Here is a 25,921-nt window from a genome sequence, read left to right on the forward strand (position 1 = left end):
TTCAGTTGATCAAGCAGTGTGGCCAAGCGCTGCTATAGTTCCTTTGGTATTTTAAGTATGAACAGCTGTTCACTTAGCTGTTTTGTAGCTAGTTCTGGATAATTTCGAAAATTTACAGATGCCTATTAGTTGGAAACATAGCTATTTAAAATATATATTTAGCTATGTTTTGCTATTAGTAATTTTTTAAGACTATTCGAAAGGGCACCCAAAAATGCTTAAGGCCCGTATTGTAAATTTATCCCAATATAAAATTGGCCTTAAATCCGGGTCCCAAGTCTGCTAACCCGTTTTTGGTTGCGACATGACTATTAAAACAAGTTGGCAGCACTCGTCACACAGTACAAAACTATTGAGAAAATTTACATTAATTTAAGACACTTTTTTGCATCCTTGCTCCGCCCACTTTCAACGCTGCTGTAATGGTAAGTGCGCCCCAAACCGATCCGTTAACGCCCGTAACCGGAAATTGAGATTTCAACGCACGCAAGTGCCATATTAAGTACAAGAAAAAAAAACGCTGACTGCACCCTCGACCGCCCACTTTTGCTAGCGGCAAAAAGTAGTGCAACTCTTGCAACTGTGCGGGCGCGAGCATAACCAGGAGTCTACATAACCACATACAATAGCAACCACCATCTAAGCACACGAACCACCATTCCAAGCATGTATCCCTGGAGCTCGTCCACGTACAGCGGTCAAGCGCCCAATGGTGACCAATCCAGGGTAAATACGCCACGCCACGCACAACACCAACAACAACAAAAACAACAGCACTGCAAATTCACACTCCATCCCCTACATTCATTATCTACTACTACTACTACTTCTACTACTATTTACTTAAGTTGCGCCTATCTCTTAAATTGTATTGTATACACGCCCAAAGGGAGACGCAGTCGCAGATTTAAGCTCGTTGCTGTGTTATCATCTTCGCTTCGCTTTCAAATTCGAATCCATTCCAAAATAAGCTGGCGACGCTTATCTCATCTCATTTGGTGTTCTCTGTGTTTCTCTTAATTCATGTATTCAAAGTGTCTCGCTTTCATTCAGTCACATGTATTCGCGTTCTTTAAAGGATTGGCCTAGTATACCCAACACTGTATGCTATGTTTCGTTTCAGACGATGCCCAATGGTTTGGACGACCAGGAGAAGCTGCTGGCCGAGGCGGTCGGCGCGGCACGCAAACAGGCATTCCAAATGAATCATTTTCTGGACAAGGAGCGCATGCTGGACGCACTCAAGTGTGCCAGCACGATGCTGAGCGAGCTGCGCACTTCAATGTTGTCTCCCAAAAGCTACTACGAGTTGTGTAAGTATATACATGATTATACACTCTTATCATTTATTGAATTACTATCTGTATCTGTGCACAGACATGGCTGTCACGAATGAGCTGTGCCACATGGAACTGTATCTCAGCGAGAAGAGCCACAAGGAGACGGATCTGTATGAGCTTGTCCAGTACTCGCATACGATAGCTCCACGTCTATATCTGCTTATCACGGTGGGCATTGTGTACATAAAGAACGACTCGACACTGAAGCGTAGTATTCTCAAGGATCTGGTAGAAATGTGTCGAGGTGTACAGCATCCACTACGTGGACTCTTCCTGCGCAATTATCTGCTGCAGTGTACACGTAACATTCTACCCGATGTCCTGGTGGCGGAAAATGAGCATGAGGGAAATGTATACGATGCCATTGACTTTGTGCTAACGAATTTCGCCGAGATGAATAAACTGTGGGTGCGCATGCAGCATCAGGGTCACTCCAGCGAGAAGACGCGCAGAGAGAAGGAACGCGAGGAACTGAAAATATTGGTGGGCACGAATCTGGTGCGACTGTCGCAGCTGGAATCCGCCACACTGGAGACTTACAAGCGTTTGATATTGCCTGGAATATTGGAGCAAGTGGTCAGCTGTCGGGATGCCATCGCCCAGGAGTATCTGATGGAATGCATTATACAGGTATTCCCCGATGAGTTTCATCTGCAGACGCTCGATCCGTTCCTGAAGTCCTGCGCCCAACTGGAGACGGGAGTTAATGTTAAGAACATTATTATATCGCTGATTGAACGCCTGGCGGCCTATAACCAACGAAGTGGCAAGGTGGGTTCCTCAGTTCCCCAACTGATTGATGGATTTCCTAATCAATATATATCCTTATCCCATTTCAGACAAGTGGTAATGCTATAGATGCCATTATACCTGCCGAAGTCGAATTATTTGAGGTGTTCAGCGTGCAGGTGGCAAACATTGTGCAAACTCGCACGGATATGCCGCTGGAGGACACAATCTCCCTGCAAGTGGCCTTACTAAGTCTCGCTCAGAAGGTGTATGCCGATCGTGTTGATTACGTGGACAAAGTGCTGGGTACAACTGCACAAATACTCGATCGCATGAACATGAACAAGTAATAAGATAGTGTATATTTCATTTTCAAGATGCTTACTTAATTAATTTTCGTTAATTACAGCATCTCGCATCTGTTGTCTGTGAACCAGGAACTGTCTCGCCTTTTGAGGATCTGCATAGACTTCTACAACAATGCTCTGACCATCATACAACTAAACAACTTTTGTCCGCTGCTGGAAAAGTTCGATTACACCTCGCGCAAATCGTTGGCATTGTATCTGGTCATGAACATACTGGAGAACGAGACACAGGTGACCACAGCGGAGCAAGCGGATAGCCTATTGACGATCATAACGCCGCTGATAAAGGACGACGAGACGAGCACCACAAATAATAGCACAGATGCCGAGGAGTTTGCTGAAGAACAGGGTGTTGTGGCGCGGTAAGTTGCAGCAGTAAAATTACACATTTCTTAAAGTAATAAATAAAATCTCATTTTCTTTAACAGCTTTATACACCTGTTGAAATCTGAGGAACCGGACATGCAATATAAAATGCTGCAAACGGCGCGAAAGCATTTAGGAAATGGTGGTGGCCAGAGATTGAAGCATGTCCTGCCACCGCTTGTGTTTGCTGCCTATCAACTGGCATTTAAATACAAAGCCATTGCCGAGCAGGATGAGAACTGGGATAAAAAGTGTCAGAAGATTGTGCAGTATTGTCACAGCACAATCAGCGCCTTGGCCAAAGCAGATCTACCCGATTTGGCATTACGCTTGTATCTGCAGGGTGCACTGGTGATTGGCGAGATACGCTACACAAATCACGAGACTGTGGCATATGAGTTCATGACACAGGCCTTCTCGCTGTATGAGGATGAGATATCCGACTCGAAGGCACAACTTGCAGCCATTACACTGATAATGTCCACATTCGAGCAGATGTCCTGTTTCGGAGAGGAGAACGCTGAACCACTCCGCACCAACTGTGCGTTAGCTGCGTCCAAGCTGCTTAAAAAACCGGATCAATGTCGTGGTGTTGTGGCCTGTGCGGCGCTCTTTTGGAGTGGCAAGTAAGTGCAGCTTAAAGAATATTTTTCTATACATATTACAATATGTTTTTCCCTAGGCAAAATGGCGAGGAAATGCGCGATGAGAAGCGTACACTGGATTGTCTAAAGAAGGGCGCACGTATTGCATCACAGTGTCTAGACACTGGCGTCCAAGTGCAATTGTATGTTGAGCTATTGAATCACTATCTCTTCTACTTTGAGCGCGGCAATTCTCTCATCACTGTAGCCATGCTAAATCAGGTAACACCTTAAACTGTTTAGAAAGCCATATATTTATTAACTCTATTATTTTGCAGCTTATTGCCAAGGTTAACGAAGAGCTGCCCAATCTGGAGCCCAGCGAGGAAACCAAACAGATCGAGAGCCATTATAAAAATACATTGGCGCATTTACGCAGTCGCATGGAGTCCAATGACACGACCCTGGAAGTATCCTTTGCTGGCATTACACTGAATTAGTGTCGAGCCTTTCTCAATATTCTATCCAATTGGCACAGCTCTCATCTAGCAAACAACGCCCCTCGATCACGAATATTTTTGTAACGCTACTTATCAGTCTACAGATAGTAAATCCACTCTTTAAAAGGCTGGACAAATTAGATCAATGCAAAATCACGACGCATGCGAACATTGCAATACGATCATAAACTGTGTAAACTGTGTTTTCTTAAAGAAACGAATTCCATGATAAATTTTAGATCGTTTAGAGTAGGACAAAGACTACCTAAAAATTGCTTATGACTTTAATATCCCATTTGATTGTATAATTCTAAGTGCAAAGTATCAACATTCTCGATGATTTTTCCCCTTTATATAATCGCGTATTTAGTTATTTAATTACAAGTAATTATCCTCAAAAGAATTGTATTTTATTTTATTGTATTCATTAACCCGATGCAAAACAACACACATGTGAAATATTGTTAAACAAAATGAATAAAAAAAAAACCCTAAAGTGAAATACCTATTATGAAACATACCAATATAAATTTACCTTTAAATGCAATTTGACCGATTTAGCTTGTGGTCAAATAAAGTTAAGATCAAATTGCTTTTAGAAAATTTTTAGATCAAAGCCAGAAATGGATTAGTCTTTAAGTGTTTTAATCAACTCTTAACTTAACAAAAATATTTTCTTTTGATTTATTGGAAATTTTTAAGCAATAAACAAGTATTCATTTCATCATTATTCATTTTCATCTGTGATCAATACCACCAATGAAATTTTTAAAAGAAAAACAATTAACGTGAAATACAATTCCTTTATTAAAAATATACATACATTATAAGCCGAAAACATTAAATCGGTTTATGAATCAGTTAACTTTCATTTACAATAGAATACATGAGGAGATAAGCATATGCGGAGTAATTCGTCAATACATAAATCTTAATCGTTCCTACACATGTCTCAAACCATACTTTGATCACTTTTCTTTTTCAAGGGATTTCGTTCCTAGTTTCATTAGAAGAATTCGTATGCTATTTTATCAATTTGTTGTGGCAGTTATACATGAGATAGGATATAAGGTGGCAGATTGGAGGACGGTGCAGTTAATGTGGCAGTATCGTGTTACGAATTGATATAGCAGCTCCATACTTCGATTTCAGTAAATTAGTTGATTAAAATACTCGTAATAAGATTAACCAGGCAATTAGAATTAGAATTCGTTTGGAGGCGTGGGACTTCAGTTAAGTGGGGGGGAATTCGGGAGCTGGGGCAGCTTACAATGTTTGCGTCGTCTTAGCGCGACTTAAAGCTAGTCATTTTAGTATCTAAGTTCTAGCATAAATTTACAATTAGAAGAAGCGCCTAATTCACTTTCAGTGTCGGAGCAAATGGAAAATTTTGAAACATGAGATAAATTGTTCGTCACTGCAAAGCTCGAGATTACGAGAGTTTTTGCTCCGTTCAACTTATGCCGACTTCGTGTTAAAGTAGTTGTACACATGTGGCCAGGAAGCCAGGACATACTCCTCGATGCCGCACTCATTGGTACCGCGCTCGATGCGGAAATAACCGTGCTCGCCCCACCAAGGACCCCACGAGTTGGCTGCAATCTGTAATAAAAAATATTTTAAATAAGTAAATGCACAGTATTGTCAATTTATAGGAGGATATTAAAATTTTGATACGAAATGTGTAACGTATGCAAGAAGGCATGAGAGATTCAAAATCAACCGGTTCAAAATCAACATTTTGTATGAAATATGTTGTTAAATTTTGTGATTTGTCAACCAAACTCACAGATTGTCTATTTGTTAGTATCTTATAAATCCTGTCCAAATTAAGTTATGATTGCTCTACTACATCTTATAGCTTCCATACGAAGGATCGGTAAAAAATCAACTTTTAGGTCTCTTGACCAAAATCACAGTATTGTTACATATATTCTAACCTAATTTGTTTCTAGTCGGACCACAATATCATAAAAAGGATCGGTTGAAAATGGACTTCAGAGCTCTTGAAGAGAATCAAATCTTCTACATGCCGAAGATAAGCTTTCTATATTATTAGATCTTTATTTACCCAGTACTTGACGCCGTCATGCTCCTCTCCCCAGCCCACAAGCTTCACCGAGTGGAAGCCGGCGGGTGCACCACGATTGGCAGCTGTCTGGCGATAGATGCCACCCGAATACGAGAAGAAGTCCCTGTAGACACGCATGGTGGCCTGCACGGGTCCCGAGTGATAGATCTCCGACATAATATCCGCCTGACCGCTGAGACTGTACGCCGGGCCGACTGTATAGAAGCTATCACGATTGACTCCATATGCGGGTCGGCATCCATTTGCCTTCAGCGAGCGACTATTGTGACGCTGAATCTTGCAGGTGTCCCTGTGCTGAGTGTAGGGATAGCAGTTCTCATCGACCACGCCCTTCTTGTGGAGGTACCGCCAGGCGGCATCCAGGTGACCGCCGTCACAGCCTTGCTGGCGACGTGTGCAGGAGAGTATGTTCTGTGGTGAGAGCTGTACGACCTCCCTGCCCTGACTCTGGATGGCAAAGCGATCGGATGCCACCGATGTGGTGGACAGCACCCAAGAGGAGCCGCACCAGCCCTGATCCGGCACCTCTGAAATGTAACTGGACCACTTCTCTACGGAATTGAATTGCCTAGGCATATCGTTGGACGGATTGGTCAGACGTGTCATGGTCTTTACACGATACGTGGGCTCCTTGGTGCCCAGTCGGAGGCGAAGACCCTCGCTGTACTTGTGTCCCCACCACTCGTCGTATTTGCGTGCTGACCAACCCAATTGATGAATGGAATTGATGCTGTGGACAATCTCATCGTCGGTAAGGCACAAATCCGTATCACATTGGACCTGACCGCCCTCCAGGCAACGGCACTCATTGCAGTTGTCCCACGTGTTGTTGTACTTGTGGAAATAGATGCCGTTGTGCAGACAGCTCAACAACGGATCCGGCTCATTGAAACAGAACGAACGATAATCCGGACAACAGTCGCCGGAGTCATCGCGATCGCAGAACTCATCACAGTAGCACAATGTTGCTGTAGATAAAAATGGATAAGAAAGGGAAAAGGTAACATATGAAGGTGAAACTTACTTGAGATGGGCATCGAGCAGCCGTCGCGTCGATCCTTGCAACACGTATTCTGCCGCGCACAATACGGACCCGGGAAGTCCAGCTTCAGTGTGTGATCAAAGGCATTGGTCAGGACCACGCCCAAGATGACCAGCATTAGCGCCATCAGGACGCCTTTGACAGACATTGCTTTGACTTGGAAATTAAGCGCACAACTAAAGATATTACAGATAAACAGAAACAAAAGATCAGTAGAGTAAATAAGCTTATTATGGATAGGGAAAATACAAATTAAAATTATAATTTTAAATAAATATTTAGTGGAACCCACAACAGCATTTTTCAACTATTTCCAAGCTTGTTTTAAATAAAATATTTCATATAATTTCAACGCGATTTATTGCTTGTTTAAATATTTAGCTAACTATGGTAAGTCAATTTCTTTTGTAAAGCTAGAAAATGCATCTAGGTAAAAAATTTAAAAAAACTAAATTAAATTTTCTTAAAAGAATCTTTTTTACTGTGAATATATAATAAAAATATACATTTTTTTTTATATCGTGCCATAACTGAAGTATTCGACAAAAGATTTAACAAAAATCATATCATAATTTATTAAATTTGAATTCTTTTAAGAAGTATACAATTTTTGTTAAAAATTTGTATTGAAATTCATGGAAAAATAAATATTAATAAAATTAATAATAATAATGAAAACAATATTAATTTTATTTTTTTTTATAGATTCCGTAAAATATTTTATCTAATCTAAGGAATTTTTTGCATTTAGTTAGCTCATCGTTCGCGAAATTTGATGCTGCGATTAGATAAGACTTTTGCAATTTGTCAACAAATTAGCATTCCCAGTGCTTATCAGCCACTTAAATTTGTGTATTACGCATACGCTCCGTGCAACGATAAATATGAACATCAAACACTAATTAAGAATATGAATATCAATTATGCATGCCAAAGTTTGGCAGTTTACTTAACGGGAGAAGCAGACATAAACTGGTTTTCCTATCTTCCTAATTTCAGCTACTGCGTAGCGCTTAAATGTATTAATTGTTTACTTTTAAATAGTTAATAACTGGAGCTGATGCTAGAGAAAGAATCGCACGCACGACATTCTGAAAACCACGCAACACAACACTACAAAAATTTGCGCTCATCAAAATTTTAATTCATGCTTTGGTAAGCTATAGTTAAAGGTAAAACAACTATATACCCAGCAAGTACTACAAAAATTCAATAAAACTCCTTTAAAATAAATAGTAAAATATCTTGTTTGAATTTTTATATTTAATTTCTAATTATTCAATTGTTGATTAATTGGAAAGTAATAGCGCAAATAAAGAACTCACGAACTGGGCGTTACTTGAATAGGCAGCAAATTGATATACCTTATTGGGTATACAAAAACCAATCACAATAAACGAAGTTCAAGACGCCAGCCATCATATAACAGTAAACTTAAAAAAAAAAATTCTGATGATGTCAGCTATAAAAATCATTTTAAACACGAAAGTTTTTAGCTTCAATTCAAATTTACGCAAAGACTGCAAAAAAGAATCCAAACAAAAAGGGAGGCCTTAAGCCAACTAGAAGCGCCCCTTTTCTCCGGGTTCCGGACTTGGACTTGCAAGAGTTATGACAGAGCATTAAACTTGTTTGACTTGCAGAACGAACGATTATCAAAAAAAAGCAAATAAAAAAAAAAAATAATAATAAAGAAGGTTTATTATTTATTTAAATGCAAATCGCAAATAGATTTTCCTGTTTCGCTTTCGAGTTTCGTCAGTTTTTGTGTTTTATGCTTATAAAGTGATTATTTTTTATTGAGTGCTGCGACATGTTTTAATTATTGAATGGATTCATAAATAGCATCTGAATCATGCGGGGTCTTCAAACATTTTTTCAAAGGTTCGCAATTCTTTATCCGCTTAGTTATCGTATATATATATATTTTTTTTTAGATTTCGAAGCGAACCCGTTTATAATATTGTGCTAAAATATTTGAAAGTTTGATTCGCTAATTAATTAGAAAATATTAATGAGCTTATACTCCCCAAGTTCGTTAATTGATGTAACAAAATCAAATTAGAAACTGGCGCCAAATTAAAAGATTATTCATTTTATAATTGGCCCTATTCATTTTGGCAGTCCATTAAATTTTTATGTATTTCAAAGGCTTTTAGTTAATACTTATGTTAAATTTTTGCCATTCGTTTTTGACAAATATTTTCGTTAAATAATTTTTTGAATATTTTTTTAATGAAAGTAACTCAAGTAAATTCAAACTTTTTAAAAAGAGAAAATAATGTTTCACTTCTTTCACATTTACGATTATTATAGTATTCACGAAAGTTATTAATTATTTTTATGTCTCTAAAAGCTTTCCTTTTAAAATAGAAAAATCATTTATTAAATTCCAATTTTAATTGATATTATTAACTGTGTAATTGTTTATAATTTGTATTTAACAACACATAAAAAGTTACACCGTTAAACGTTGTAATAAATCAATTGAAAATACTAACTTTTTTCCACTTGCACAAATAATGGGAGGTACGTTTGTAAACTTAACACTTTATGGCCAATAAGTTCTTAAGCCAAGCACAAATTTTACCAACACCAACTCTTAACGCGTTGTTTTTGCGATCGCGGTCAGCCGTTGACTGAATTCTATAAAAGTTATTGGGCACCACCAAAGCAAAGCCGTCGCCGCTGTTAAGGCCTCTTACGCTATTGTTTGTGTGTGTTGGTGGCTGTGAGCGAGAGAGCACACATGCACTCGTTGTAGCAGCTCTGTTAAATTAACAGTAACACTGTTTGCAGACTAGCTCTGTTGCATTCGACCGCTTGGCATTTGCTACTGTATGTGTAGCGAGCACGTATGATCTCTCTTAGCAGCTCTTGTAAGTTAACAGTAGCAGTGACTGTAATCAAGCTCCGTTCCGCTGCGTGTGTGGGTGGAAAGAGAAAGAGAGCCGTTCTCACTGTAACAGGCCTACTCACAGCAACAGTGGCTGTCAACAACTACTGTTAGCTCCACCAATGCACAATGATGTTTGCTTAATATGGCAATTCCTGGGAAGATGCAAAGACACCTCCAAGTTGGGTGTGTGTGTTTGACAGTGTTCCTCGTTAGTATCACGTCTGCCTGGCCAGATTCTAACCTGTGATATGTAATACAGACATAAAGTTTTTTTTTGGTAAAATTCCTTAAATTGTTTGCCAAGACCTTTGGCTGGGGCATAGGCGTAAGCTTTCTTGTGCGCAGTAAATTTCCGAATATTTTGAATGTTTGTTTGCTTGTTTGTATTTACTATCAAATAAAATTGATATAATTTATGTATATCAATAGATACATACTTAATTGCACTCAATTTAAGTTCAAGGTTATAACAAAGAAATCAAATAATAAATTTGTTGTAGATACATACATACAGTTAGCCAAGAAAGTGTGCTGACAAAATAAAAATCCATACGTTTGTTTTTTTAGTTTTAAATATAGTTAAATTCGTAAAAGTTTTTGACTTGTTCTAAGAACCAAAGACATGATAAAAAAAGGACTAAAATAATAATCCATAACAAATATAAGTTGAAATTTGTAAATTTTTTATTTTGTCAATGCATTTTGACAGTTAATTAATTTAAAAAAAAATGAAATACCATAAGCAACAATAATAAAAATAAGAAAACAAGCGAAAAAAATTAAACTGGACAATTATACATATTGTCAAAACTATTACTAAACTAACTATGCTATTTGTGTATATAGCTTTCATACAAAAATTTTTTTTATCAGTTTGTCAAAACAGTGCGAAATTGAATCAAATACCTTGTTAATTTCAATTCGATTGTATATTTCAAATACCAGCGGATGAAAATGGGCGTCCAGATGACGCGTATCGATATGATCTGATACGTAATACTCGAATCTGGGTCTCTTTGTCTGCCAATTCGCTTGGCATCATTTGTGCGAATATGTAGCTTCTGTTTTTCACATAATTCCAATGCAGGAATTTGCGTATAGAATCCAGAAATGAATACAATTTGCACAACTTGTGCAATATGTATTTGGGGAACTTGTATTTCCTTATATTCTCTAAGTTTCAATCAGCTTTTGAGCTTAACAAAAAAGTAAGCTTCAATAGGAAACTGCAAATTAATTTTAAGGGAATTCAATGTTTCTGGATCGCTTCGTCATTAACTTGATTTGTAAACATTGTCTGAATTCAAATGGGCGAATAAATTTAATGATGTTTATGTGGCAAAGAGTAGAAGAAAATAAACAAAAAAGAAAAGAAAAAAACAGAAAAAACCGAAGAAAAATAAGCCGACACATTAAGAAAGCTAATTAAAAACAAGTTGCAAGCTCAGACCAAGAAACAACCCTCATATCCATAAGCTCATATCCATAACCGCCGGAGAGCATATCAAGCGTCCAAAATAAAGCCATAAGACGTCGACATTGCTAATTCCCAATGTCGCCATTTGCATGACATTAAACTTAAATTTTATGAACGATTTCTGTCTGAGTAATGCCAAATTATGAAAATCGCTTTGGGCAAACACAAACAAACAAAGAAACATGAGAAACCGGAGAAGGAATACTCACAGAAAAAATGTTGTCCTATTACCAGAGTATATATAATCTTTGTCTAGTGTTTGGTTAGAATGTGAGGACTTTCATCTATTTACATGTTAATATTCAATTCCCTTTTGCATTTCTGATTCAGTTCGATGATTAACAGACATTCCAATCTTATCTTATACGATCGCTTACTCGTACAACAGTTGCAATTGGAATGAGTAATAACGCATATATTACGTATTTTTTGTCAGGTTTTCTATTTACCTAAAGATGAGTAGTTACCAAAAACCTATTTAAAAAAATCAATGACGAAGCATACGGCATTTTTCTGGAAGAAGAAGATTGAACCCAGAGGTAATAATATTTACTGACTTGTTTTATGATAACGATACAGAACTTGGTAGTAATTTTTAAACGTACCTTAGTAACAGTTCAATTAAATAACGCTTGTTGCATTCCAAAGTTTATAGGGGTGTGAAAATTCCATTAATGAATGAATGAAATTTATCAACATTTGTCATGAGGTCGATTCAGACATTTACTACCGAAATTGATTTAGCTTTGATAAAGTTCGATTCATAATAGTACAGAGTGCAAAAGAACAAGTACATGTTTGTATGTAAGTTTAGCAATTAAACTTGAATTTGTTTTCAAGTACAATAAGCAAATTATTTATTCTTAATGATGATGACAACATGTCCACGGTGTGTCGTCTCTATAAACAAAGTAATTGAGACTCCTCATAGAATATTTTCTGAATGGATTTTGACTACTCAATTTTCTGACACGCTTCTTGAGTATTTGGGGATTTGAGGCATTGTTTGACATCGATATCGATGGGTATTATGGACTGTCCAAAATTGGCAGTTTAATTGGTACAACAGCATGATTAGGCATTCAATTAGCAGTCATTTATACACTATTAGGTACTTAGCTGATTGTTATTACCAATTCCGTGCACACCGAACGATATTTATATTCCGGCAATAGTCAGACAGTACAGCATTCCAATGTATTTAAGTCATGTGATAAAATATTTATGTTCGGCTGGGCAAACAACAACAAACACATGACAAACACCTCAGACAGGTATCGAAAAGTGCGTGAAATTCTGGTTTGGGTTCTCGAATTTTGTGACATTATATCAAGAAAAAACACTTAAAAAATCTTTGAATCTGTTATCATCGATCTGATCTGTAGAAAAAGTAGTTCAAGGGCAACCGTAATCAATTAGATTGATTAACTTACATTGTTTTTTGTAATGCTCATAAGCTGTCCACTTGAAGACGTCAACACGTCATCGCCAAGTCATTCAATTCGGTCAGAGAACCTCAATTGTTGTCTATGGATTTGTTGTTGTGATTGTGGATTGCGGATTGTGGAATGCCAAGCGTGATATCGACTAATCGACAGCAATAACACAAATGATCAATACTATCATCCGCCTTGGGATTAAACATTTCAATTGATTGCATCAGCGAGTTCCTAGTCCGAGAGTTGAACAGTAATCCGTTTGTTTGAAAAACTATTTGAAGTACATAAATTCAATATCAAAGTCTACAATTGCTAGCCTCATATAAACCGTTAGAAATACACTAGCTGCAGTGCCTGTTCGGGTATATTGACCTAGTAGGAAATTTAAAAATATATATAAGATCATTTTACAATTGCATATTATAATGATGAAACATTTATTAAAACTCCATTTAATTGAACTCGTAACTTAGGTACTCAAATTTACAGAGTATCCATTAGTCGCAACACATATTTCTCAACTTATCTCTTTGCCTTGTTAAGGCCTTGATAGAAAAGTCAGAGAATTTGGCCATTGCCATCACACAGCTGATTAATGTCATAGAAATGTCACTTCTATCTCAAAATAACACACAGAAATTTTAGTAAAGTTTGCAAAAAAAACACCTAAAGTTTTTTTTATTACTGGTTGTAAATTCGCTGATTATTCGCTGATATTTATTGTTAGCTCAAATGTTATTGTCTACGACATTAACTGCGTGTTGGATACAATAAAAACAAATAAATTAATTCGATCGGGCAATACGCAAAATAGATGTTAACACCTTATGTTCAACTCATTAAAATTTCCGATTTTGTTGATAATCAATTCCATGGGCGTACAATGTTTATTTTGCGTGGTTCCTTATCGTATATCTAAATATCTGGAACTGAAACCGATAAGAAATTCCTTCAGTTTTCATTAAATATATTAAGGTCAATCAGCTAATAAATATCATTAATTAACCTTGGATAATTCACGAATCCACGGAAAATGCAATTCTTAAGAATCGGAAAAGCTTTTCCATTTTATCCCACAAATCGACAACATTTTTGGCACCATTACACGGAAATTTTACTTTGGTATGCAAAATAAATTTCACATCTGCTATTTTAATTGATTGGAACTCAGTTAGCAAGTGCATCAGAATGTATCGTATATGGCATCAATATGTCTTCAAGGCTAAACACAATTGCACGCGATATTCGCATCAATACGAGTATTGAAGATAGAACTCCATTCCGAATGGGTGTTCAGGGTCTTTATTCAAACCACACGTCAAGTTATGACGATATCAAATTGGCTTGTGATCGCAGTCGTCAGTGGAAGTGTGACCAATAATTCAATTGAATTAAATTCTAGTTAATTTTGACAACGACAATTTAACAATACTCAACAAAAACAATAAACAATAAGACAATAATCTTTTATAAGCAAGCAGATACCTTAAAAACAGTTTTTAAGTATAAGACGAATTAAAAATATTTTTTTTCTTTTCATATTACAATATAATTTTTATATTTCGTCCTAATTTTTTTAAGGAATCTTACAAGTATATTGACTAATTTAAAATATAACACGTCTTTGTTAATTGTATTCATTTCTTTATCCTTAACATTTTATAGTAATTTATCAAGCATACACTATTTGTAATTTTCTATAGGGTATATTTGTTCAAATTTGGCGGCAGCAACAAACGCTTGTCAGCTGCTTACTCCGTGGCCGAGCAATAAAATAAAATATATTTGGCATATTTGTGTTTAATATCTGTTAAATTCGTTTCAAATTCAATTGTGGGGTTTCAAGTGCAAGTTTGCGCCCCATTAGTTCCCTCCTGAATCTCTCCATCACATCGTGTATCTTGTATCTTTAAATTCTGCACGCTATGCGATTTCCATTCGAGTTTATTTTTTTATTTTACATTTTTGTTTTTTAATGCAATTCCCGAGACGATCTGCCTGACATTGAACGCTTATTATTAATATTTATTTAAATGTGTGTACATAAATAATAATATAAATAATAATATGAGAAAACGCGACGACAGACGAGTAGACGTTAAAGTTGATATTGTTGATATGTGTAAAGTATTTTATTTATGTCATTTATGAGCTGGAGGAATGCCTGAAGCGATCACTAACAAATTATTGGAATTTGACATTTTGGCTTTTGTGGTTGTTTATCGACAATATTTCCGGGTCGACAATATTCCACAAGCAAAAATACCATACAACAGTTCAATTTAATTCACATCTTCCCCAATTTAATATTTTACGCCTAGTAAAGTCATGTAAATTTGAACTCAATCGTTTCTGTATATAATTGCCGACTGATAAGCCGATTAAGTGATTAGCCAAATCGAATCTATATTTAACAAATTATTTCATAATTAAAACGATTTAGCCAGTGGTCTGGTAAAAAATACGCATAAATAAATACAGATAAGAGATCTAAATTTAAAACATTGCCAAACGCTTTTGACGTCATTGATTTGGGTCAGAAAGGCAATTATATCACGAGGGAAGTTTTCCGAAATGGTCTGCTCAATTTTCGTTAATTGGAAAATTAGCGCCATCATTTTTCCACAGCTAATTAAGTGGAAATACTGCATTGTTTTCCGAACTTTTAATATTTATCGACCGCTTTTCGAATTAAAGGATTTCTCAATTTCCAATAACTATTACATGTATGAGTATTTTTAGTGCTTTGATAATATACCAAGACAGCGTGTCTGTCCAGGTAATGTGAATTTTTTTAAATAATTCTGCATATCTGGCTGCAACTGCGCAGAGTAAATGTTTATAGTGCTTCGTCACGTTTTCTTGTTGTACCCTAGAAAATAGTTCTACGCATTGGCATGGCCGAAATCATTTATTAGCTACAAGAAAATCCTCTTCTTCCCGTTTAGAGATTCATTAAAGGGTATCACAGTTGTGCAGCCATTCCACAAAAAATTTCTTCTTGTTTTTGAATGAAAATACCATGTCTCGAAACGCTTTATTAAATTTAAGATATTTTCTTATATTATTCTGTCTATAATAATTTGCATAAATATAAAGCCATTGGAAGATCATGGCCTTTTGGTGGATAACACCGTCATAAACATTTTTGTATACACGATTATTTACGCATGTTTTCATTAAAATCTCCTCGTACCTCCAGAGTAAACGAATTGAGCGAAAAATAGATTTTGTATTCAGTGGCCATTGTTGATAATTCATAATTTGCGTTTATTAGATACAATTTTCAAGTTGCGAAGTCATTCGTAAGATTCTATTTTTAGAGGTATTGCCGAGAATTAGCAGTGCACCCCTTTTAAAACCCAGCATGTCTCTAGGTACTTATCGCTGTGGTATACGAGTATATTTTGTTTGAAATGTTGACGTCTTGAATGCACTCAACGCCCCCGGCCAAAAAAAACAGCAGGCACTTTTTGACTTGTAGTTAGTAGTAATTATCGGAAACTTGACAGCAACAGATATAGAACCAAGCAAGCAATACTTGTATTCGCCCAAATTAGGTGCGCTGTCAATCAAAACTAATAACAATTTGTTAAAATGCAAACAATACGACGATTGACACCTGACCAAAACGAATATATGCATTTAAAAATATAAAATAATATATTTCTTCTATACAAGTTATATAAATTAAAGCGAGATCAGATGTTCTCAAGGCTGTTCCGTAAGTCGTAACATATGAGTTGGGCGAACAGAACCCTCAAGCATGAAGCAAGAGCAACCCAATCCTCACCTCTCGCAATATTCTATATTTCTTTGCGTCTTGGCTACTTGGCAACACTAGAACCTGTTGAGAATTATAAGACATTAACAGCGTTGTGATGATAACAACGGCCCGACAGCTGCTATGATCAACAGGTAACAGCTGACTGCTATGTTAAGCACTACAGCTGCAGGGCCTCTCATGTTGTTTTGATTTACTGCTGTTATGTTAATGTTAATGTTATGTTTATTCTTTCTCTCTCTCTCTCTGTCGTTCTTATTGGTCTGATAATCACTTAGCATGTTATTTGTGCCGCCTTTAAGTGTAAAAATCATCATAAAAGTGCTTTTATGTTAGTTTGTTTTGCATTAAGTGGGAAGATTCCTTAAAATATATTGGAACTAGATACATAAGAAATAGTTTTCTGCCTCTGGAATTTAAGCTTAACATTAAATAATTCAGGCCATTGACTCATAATAAAAAAACCATAATAATAGAAAAAAGCACTGATTTATATTCGCTTATAGTTAATTATAATGCTTGACGAGCATGACAAATGTTTTAATTATATTCGCATTGGTATAAACAAAAGCTCGGCGAGATAGAAATGTAAATGCTTTTCGGGTCGACTGTCCCATTTTGTAACGCCCACAGAGTTGCGGCTAAACGCCTTTATATCGGCCACTGGGCCAGCTTTAAGCCGTTCGCTGTTTCGCCGTTTAAATCTACACTGCCCCCGGGGTCTGACAGTGCCAACTTTATACCTGTATTTATTTTATTTATTATTACATTCGTATGTACCTACATGGGCCTACGTATCATTATTTTGGAATGTACTCGTACTCGTATTCCGTCTGCGAAACAAATAGCGTCCGACTCATATAAATATCGTAGCAACTGCTCTGATATTTTGATTTGCATGGCAAACTGTTTACTACCGCACTCTGCGTAACTGTAACGGGTATATACACTCTTGATATCATAAGAAAAAAATATTTGTTAAAGATTTCCATATTTTGTATCTTTAACACATGCAAAACTCCAAGTATATTAGCCTCTAGATTATTTTAATAACATATTTCGCTGGGTTTCTATAAATGTACTTCTTACCCGTTAAGTGTTTCAAGGAAGACGTATAATCAAATCAACTCGTAAATTACCCTGTCGCATACCATATATTTTCATTTAATCGATAATAAATACCACAAATATTTGCACTTGCAGGTAAATAAATTGATAGAAATACAAGTATATTCAGTTTTAGAAAACATCTGCAAGCACTTTGCCGATTCCTATGAATTTTCGTCAATTTAGTTTTGTGTTTATCTCGTGTGAAAGTTGTGGTAACTACAAGTTTGTAAGACCTTGACTATGCTTACGAAATCCAATTTATTTATAATAAAAATTACAGAATTAGAACACTTCGCTTTCGTTTCAAACAAGAGCCCAGCAATTGTTATACTCTTACAGAGAGTATTACAATTAAATTATGAATTGTGCAACGCACTGAAGGAGATTTTTACGATATCATCAATTTTATATAATCAGCTAATATAGGATATAGAACCCTAGGAAACTAACTGTCGTAAAATAAACTTAAAGTTAAGTATATTCTATAAATCTAACACCTAATGGGATAAACATAACATTTAATAAGCAGAGAAACCACCTGTAAGAGTATTGAATCATCTGCACTTTGAAAATATCTGTTCTTTCTCAGTTTTTATTGTTATTTTGTTTTTCTTTTCGCTCTGCCCGCAGCTTTTTGTGGCGATTTATTTGAGCATTTCGGCCAAAAGTCATTGTCAATGCCAAATGCGAAACATTTCGTCTACGAATGTGTTTGTCTTCGAGTATATACAAGTATTCATACATCTACTCATGTTTGTGGCCCCATCTGATGTCAGTGACACTCGGAGTCAACATCTGCGCTGCATGACAAGCGATTCCGAATCCCTTCACAGTCATTAATATAGGAAATGCTCTAAAGGTTGAAAAGATGTGAAAACCAAGATAATTATACAGGTAAGACGGGCCTCCCTCTAACTGTATGTGTATTCGGAATGTTTTGTTATAAAAATAATTAGATCATTCTTATAATTATTTATTTAAGCCATTTAATATGCAAAGATTAATTATTCAATTGTGTACATAAATAATTTTGTCTGAATTTGTCATTTTTCGTCATCGCGCTGTATAAACATGTGTCATCATTAATTAATTACAGTATAGTATAATAATCAACGCTGTTTAATCTGTCAGAGGGGTTGATTAAGTGACATAAAAAACACATTGTAGGATAGGTCATCAAATAAAATGTATATATTTATACACAGCTGACTAATTCAGTTTTTCTAATATTTACAAGAATTTATTGAATTGAGCTCACATTGTAGCATCTCAAATGAATTATTTATAAATAAACGGGTATTCGTTTACACAGTTGTGCCTGTCTCGGATGCAAAGTGCGTACTTGACATTTTACTAGAGTTAAAGTTATAGTTCTCTGAATCAATAATGATTACATTTATTTAAACAACGTTGTTAAGTGTGCATACAATTGAGATATATTGACTTGCAGCTGAGTTACCCACCCACTGGGGACTATAATGTGGTTATTTTTATCGCTTTGTCAATTATCATCTATGGCATAATTGAAAAGACAACACAATCTCACTTCTTCGCGAGCTTCATACATTTACCATAAATGTAGCGCCACACTAACGGTTAAAGCGAGGTGTGAACTGTTAATTAGACACTATCGCACCTCTAGAAAGTCAAACAAGTTCAGGTTTAAGCTCTATTTATGATGTAACAACAATATGACAGATGCTCCAATACCATGTGACGTCACTAGCTTAAATCGAAGGTAATTGCTTGGTTAAGGCTTAAACGAGAGATCCGTGTTTGTATGCCTGATTAGAGAGCACTAAATAATGCACTCAATGGCGAACAAGCAAATAAATAAACGGGTACTCACATACCTGAGTGTCTAGTCAGCCGGCAAAAAGTGCGAGTACTCGTACTCATATTTATTTGCACTTTCAATGGGCCATGAGACAACCAACAAAAGCAATGACGTCATTTGTCAATTTACTGATTTGTTGACAGCACACGAGATAGTTAATTGCATTTTCTACAAGTATTTAGCATTACATGCACTTCAATTGCTAAAACTGCAAGCTGCAAACGATTGAATGCAATTTCATAAATGCATTTTATCTATTCGCATACGTCACACATTCATGTGCGATTGGGGGCGTATGGCACAGTGTGACCAGAGGTCAATCGTAAATCAATTATATTTATTTCCTAAAGGAATGCTTTTAATATTACATTAAGAGAAAATGCATTAACACTTGGATAATCCTAAGTTATTTCATCGTTAACAGTTTGGTATTCCGCCAAGTAATTTTAATATTTCTGGGTGTGATCTGACAGATTTAAATGCAAATTATATATAATGTTAATAATAATCATAACAATCACATTGTATCAATTACAAAAACGTGTCATTTTCTGTTTTGTACAACATTACGCTACGAATTCTTGACAATAACCTTAAGCCATACGCAATGAGCAATGCAATTGCTCTTGGTATCTCACTTGGTATTTGCCTGAGTATTCAGAATTGGGTACTGTGCACTGAGTATTTATTTGTTAGTTTGATTATGAGCTGCAATATTTAACTGGCACGCCACAGGCAAAACAAATCGCAATTTGTGCAATTTACATTTTAATTGCCGCATATTGAATATCACAGCACATTCGAAATGGCGCTTTGCTGATGATGTCGTCACGCTTTTATTTTATTTTTACCAATCCCCAATTGAGTCTCATAAATATGCAGCTATAACAATAAACCTGGCTGACGAATGTAATATGAACCGTCGAGAATTATGAAAGAAATATTAATCGCTGTCAAAATCATCTAATGCTAACAATTTAGAGGGATTGGTTACAGAACTGTTGTAGTATCCTGCACAAGAATTAGTGGTCGAAATTAAATCATATCTTATATTAAAATATCCAAAAAGTGAACCAAGCATAATTTTCATTCTTTTGATCTTTTACTATAAATAGCTTAAATATAAAACATCAGTTTGATTTAAAAACTGTGGAAAAAAAAAATCAAAACGCTTAGACAGATTTCTTAAAATCTTTGTAATTGTTTAATATAATAATTTGATATCTAAATTTTACTTTTTGTTATTTTATTATTATTATTATTTTACTATATCCGGTTGATTCTAAAACAGATAAAATAATTATAAGATTATTATGTGAAAAAAGATTCTTTAAAATGTTGGGTATTTTTTAATAACAATAATTTGTTTACTTTTATTTTCTTATAATTTTAAACTAATTATTTAAATAATAAATAATAATAATAAAATCATTATGATTCTTTAAAATCTTATTATTTGTTTAGTAAAAATTATTTTATTAAATTATATTAATTTTATTTTACTTTTTATTAATAAATTATTATTTTGTATTATTTAAAGTTGTTATTAAGAAAGTGAAAAAATAATAATAAAATGAATATGTTAAGATAGATTTTATAAAATATGGTTGCAACGAAAACTTTTCATATTTGAAGACAAACTCTTTAGCAACTATTTTGAAGTGAGTCTAATATGCAGTTGCTAAGTGTTTGTTTAATTGCAAAACTTCTTTTAATGTTAATCAAGCAGTTACAAAAGCCATGACAATGACGAAAGGTTCAACTCTCCCATTAACCATTAACCATCACCATCAACATCTGAGATGAGATGAGATGAGATGAGATGACATCAGCGGATCGTCAGCTGGGTAAAGAGTAAACCAAGACCAGTAGCTCCCGACTGGGCTCAAAGCGACTCACCTTCGTTTGGAATGGAATGGGAGGGTTCAACGGGCTCAGCGCCGTTTTGCCGTTTTGTCGTTTTGGCCGGAACTGGGCTGTCAACGTCAACGTGTTTTGTGCTTTGTTTTGTTTTGTTTTGCTGTGTGTTTAGTTTAAATAAAACAAGAAAGCAAATACTTAAAAAAAATCAACACTAATTTATGGGATTAATGGGCAAATGGCCGAGCACGGGGCACTCAAATATGATAATCTTTGAATATTGTTACAATTTGCTCGGTCGAAAATAGGTTTTCCTGCTTTTCGGGTGACGTGTAAACGGAATCTGGTTAACCTTAACAACAATCGACAAAGACAAAGACGAGTCTTTCATATTTACATTTCAAATGTTTACAATCAAAACAAAATGTCTAAATTTTTAGCTCTTGTTGTGTAGCCAGTTTATTGTCATGTGAATTTTGATTATTATTTTGAGCTGAAACCATATTTTGCGCAGTCGAAATAGTAAGACTTAACCAGCCGAATGCATTCAATCACATTAAATAAATAATAACAATAGAACTAAAGGTGCAAATCTGCTTAGAATATTGGGATAAATACGGAAATCGTTAATAAATAAACTCCTGAAATAAATTGGCAAATGTTTTGAAATTAGTACTGGAAAAGTTTTGCATTAAGATATTATGCTACTATTTAGAGAAAGCAAATATTTTCGTTTTTGGCGGACAACTTATAATAATCATAATAAAGTAAATTTTTCAAAAATAGATAAGCAACTCGGTGGCTTATTTGCCTAGATTCCCCAAGATATCATAGAGGAATCTTAAGATAATCAAATAAGATATAATAACAAACCAGACAGTCAACCTACCAAACAATTATTATTGCTATCTGTTCGCACAGTATTACAATTTCAAAAAATTTCCTAATTGATTAATCAATAATTAGAAAACAGCTGCGAATATGCAGCCAATTCTCAACGATCAAGTTCATGGTCATTGAAGCCATATAAATGGAAATTCAAATTAAATGCATCGCATTTGTTTTTTTGCGATACATCATGTGTTAACAAGCGGATAAACAACAACATCCAATGCAGAGATAAATTGAATTTCACACAAGTTGCATAAATATATTCAAGACATTCTGATGGATTGCACTTGTGTCTTAATTTTGAGATACGTTTAATAAATGTTTGCATCTTAGGTGTATCTCTGAGATACACGAGGTGCTTATACGAAAGTAAACAATAACAACGAGAATAGAAATTTAAAAAGTTGGATAAATAAATTGAAGAAGAGTATCTGATGGATTGCACTGGTGCCTTAAGTTTTAGATACATTTCTGACTGAATGCATCGTGTAGATATTAGCCCACATTTTGAGTGTTGGCTGCCGTGACTCGGCTCAGTTTCCAAGTCGCTTTATCATGCTAAATTTATCTACACCCACGAATTGCCAGCAGCATTTAGGCAGACCAGATCTTTCATCTTCCCAACAGCAGCTTCAGTTGCCACCAATTCGAGGCTCGTTTTTCGCTTTTACCAGGAACATGATAGCCACAACATAAATGTATAAGTAGCACAAGCAGCTTGCACCCAAACAATCTTTGTAATTCGCGTATTACTTTCTAGTGTGTGCTCTATGAAAAATGCGAGTAGATTTCGGGATAAATAAATAAATAAATTCCCGTAGTTACTGAAAGTTTACTTTCGAAAATTGAGCTGCTATTTTAACGGTTAGTCCCTGGTTTTATAAGTTCATCCTAAAAGGTAAACAGAGACTTAAACAACAGTCATATGACCGTAAAACTGGTAAGCAAACCATCAAAAATAAGCACATTACTTATAAAGCCTATAAACCACGCATATATGTATGTATGTACATATGTATTTCACCTGTGTTTGCGGTTGAATAGCTCTTAGCTCATAAAAACCTAATACCCAACACCTCTTTTATCTGTGCTAACCGCAACTCAATCAAATTCACTACATGTCTTATTAAATCTGATATTTGACGCTTGATTTCCCGTCTCGCATCGAATTCCCAATCTCAATTCTTGTTGCTACAGTTTTCATGGCAGAAATAGTCGCAATTTATTGGTTATAAATAAGTCAACACCTGTTGTTTCACAGGAAAGTACTTTTTACGCTTTATTTATTCATATAAATATACTCAGAAAAAGTGTAACCTTCTGTTAAATATTAAACATAATATTTCATTAATATGGAATTAAATCTGAAAATTTATAAAAAATATTTTGTATTCAAATTAAAATTTTTAGAAACCAAATAATGATCCAGAAGACATTGCTCATCAGGATAGTTAAAGTGAAAAACATAGGAAAATTTTTTAATTTTTCAAATCAAAAAACGTAAATGCAGAATAAATTAAGAAGTTAAAAAAACATTTTAAAAAACATTTCGAAATTAATACAGATTTATGTTATATGACTTCAAAGATTAAAAAAAAAAAATTTTAATGAAAAACGTTTTCTAAATTACCAAAATTAAGGGCAGAATTAATTTAGAGGTTGAACAATTATCAAATTGACATTACGCATGGAAATCAGCTTTCAAATTAATATTAATCATTAGAAAAAACTTTAAAAGTTTTCGAAAACTTTAATTGAGTAATTAACTCAAATTTTCTGCAGAACTTCCTATTAACAAAAGGCGGCAATATTTGAAATGCGGCGCTTAAGGCTGCATTACGATTACAAATTGCTTAAGTGCATCAATTTAATGTTAATTTGAGCATCAAATAAAATACCTGGCACCTTACCTGTCAAAAACAATTGAATTCCCAATTACCGTTGCACTAAATATTATGTTCTCAATAATTTAAAAGCGAACGTGACAAAACTCAAGCGCCGTCTGATTAAAAAAGTTGCGCATGCGCACACCTAAGCACACACACACATGCACACACTCAAGCACATATGGCACACACGGACACAAACTTACACACACATACACTCAAAAGCTGGCAAGTTGCAGTCAAGAAAAATTAGCGTTAAAAGCTTAAGCGGAACGCGCGTTTGCTGTCGCGACAGATTTAAAACTGAGACTCGACAATCGGAATCGGAGACTCTGAAATGTGGAGCTGATGTCGAACGTCGACTGCACGCCGAGACATCGGCAGCGGCGTCGACATCGGCAGCGACATCGGCAGCGACATCGTCAGGCGCAGCTTCCACTTTTCGCTGAGCAAACGAAATGTTGACAAGAGAACGCGCCGAATTTGCAAATGCACAAAAAAAAACAAACAAACAAACAACAAGTATGCAAGAAGAAGAGGAGAAATAAACATCAACAATAATCAGTTAAATCTGGAGACAATGTTTAATGTAGGCTCTGAATTTTTAATTATTTACACATGTATGTCTTGTAGTCTTGAAAAAAAAGTTTCAACGTGAAGAACATTTTGATGCAGAATCAAATAAAAGGCCAAGTTATTATTAAAATGATATTTCGCATGAAAATCTATTGACTTTTGTTAAAGTTATGACAGTTCGAAGTTTCATATAAAAAGTCAAGCGGAAAGTACGGAAAAAATGGTGTTGTGTAGACTTAAATCGATTAAGTGTTGGAAAATTTATGACAGATTAAAGTTTTAGATAAAGTGTCACGGGGTGTTTTTAAAAATATAACGAATTAAACTTAAATTTTTTATCAAAAATTTCCATTTTTATTAATATTTCCAATGAACAATTTAAAATAATATCCATATAAAAAGACAATATCTAAGACTTTTCCATTTATCCAGTTTATTTTTTTCAAGTCTGATTGAGTTTGAGTTATTGTTAAACTCATAACTCTTATTTGCGATTCCTGTTAACAATTAACAGTTGTTGTATGACGCAATGCGACTGGCAAGGACCCAGCCTTGAGAACCAACAACAATCCTTAATTGCCGTCTGTTTGAATAAGTTAAAATTGATGTTTATTGTCTCGCCAAACTGTCTCTCAGTCATTTATGTCAAAAAAAAACATTGTTAAAATACAACAGAAAATAAAAACAACGGCCAACAATGAACACAATTACAAGTCAAAGTCAACAAGTGAAGGAGCTGCCTGTGTGGGTGCCAGATGCCCAGTGCAACCAAACATATAAAGATACAGATACAGATGCATGCACAGATACAGATACAGATACAATTGTTCGACAGCGACTGCGACCGCGACCGACAGACGCACTGACAATACTTGAACCTGACATTCAGTTAATATCGCATATGCAAACACACATACACTCACACACTTACACACACTCATACACCGCTACTCGTATGCATTAAGTGTCAGCACTCCAAGTCCAAAGTAATACCAAATCGATGCCGATCGTCAAGCGGCAATTGAAACAAATGAAAATAAAGCAGCATGCAAATTGTGACTGAAAGATACCCATTACTCACCTATGCATGCGCATGGCAGAATATGGGGCACATAAACCTGACAAAACTATAAATTTAAAA

At 35.3% G+C, this 25,921-nt stretch overlaps 2 protein-coding genes across 5 annotated transcripts; one reads left to right on the top strand and one right to left on the bottom strand.

Annotated features, from left to right (window-relative positions):
• Nucleotides 1–310: 310 nt before the first annotated feature.
• On the top strand, nucleotides 311–4,507 carry LOC117782942 (vacuolar protein sorting-associated protein 35). Of its 2 annotated transcripts, none has more exons than XM_034620049.1 (8): nucleotides 311–726; nucleotides 1,124–1,313; nucleotides 1,378–2,111; nucleotides 2,180–2,415; nucleotides 2,479–2,799; nucleotides 2,866–3,429; nucleotides 3,486–3,669; nucleotides 3,726–4,507. In XM_034620049.1, the coding sequence occupies exons 1-8, from the start codon at nucleotides 667–669 to the stop codon at nucleotides 3,885–3,887; spliced, it is 2,451 nt and encodes an 816-aa protein (XP_034475940.1). In that variant the 5' UTR covers nucleotides 311–666; the 3' UTR covers nucleotides 3,888–4,507. The 2 variants fall into 2 exon arrangements, with proteins under 2 accessions (XP_034475940.1, XP_034475941.1); XM_034620050.1 differs by having other exon boundaries at nucleotides 311–425.
• A 163-nt stretch (nucleotides 4,508–4,670) lies between these two features.
• LOC117782943 (tubulointerstitial nephritis antigen-like) lies at nucleotides 4,671–24,246 on the bottom strand. Of its 3 annotated transcripts, none has more exons than XM_034620054.1 (4): nucleotides 24,229–24,246; nucleotides 7,004–7,197; nucleotides 5,959–6,947; nucleotides 4,671–5,489 (listed from the first exon to the last, which is right to left on the bottom strand). In XM_034620054.1, the coding sequence occupies exons 2-4, from the start codon at nucleotides 7,167–7,169 to the stop codon at nucleotides 5,346–5,348; spliced, it is 1,299 nt and encodes a 432-aa protein (XP_034475945.1). In that variant the 5' UTR covers nucleotides 7,170–7,197; nucleotides 24,229–24,246; the 3' UTR covers nucleotides 4,671–5,345. The 3 variants fall into 3 exon arrangements, with proteins under 3 accessions (XP_034475945.1, XP_034475942.1, XP_034475943.1); XM_034620051.1 differs by lacking the exon at nucleotides 24,229–24,246 and adding an exon at nucleotides 9,523–9,683 and having other exon boundaries at nucleotides 7,004–7,199; XM_034620052.1 differs by lacking the exon at nucleotides 24,229–24,246 and adding an exon at nucleotides 9,519–9,683.
• Between the last annotated feature and the right edge of the window lie 1,675 nt (nucleotides 24,247–25,921).

Source organism: Drosophila innubila (genome assembly GCF_004354385.1).
Source record: "Drosophila innubila isolate TH190305 chromosome 2R unlocalized genomic scaffold, UK_Dinn_1.0 1_C_2R, whole genome shotgun sequence".
NCBI lineage: Eukaryota > Metazoa > Arthropoda > Insecta > Diptera > Drosophilidae > Drosophila > Drosophila innubila.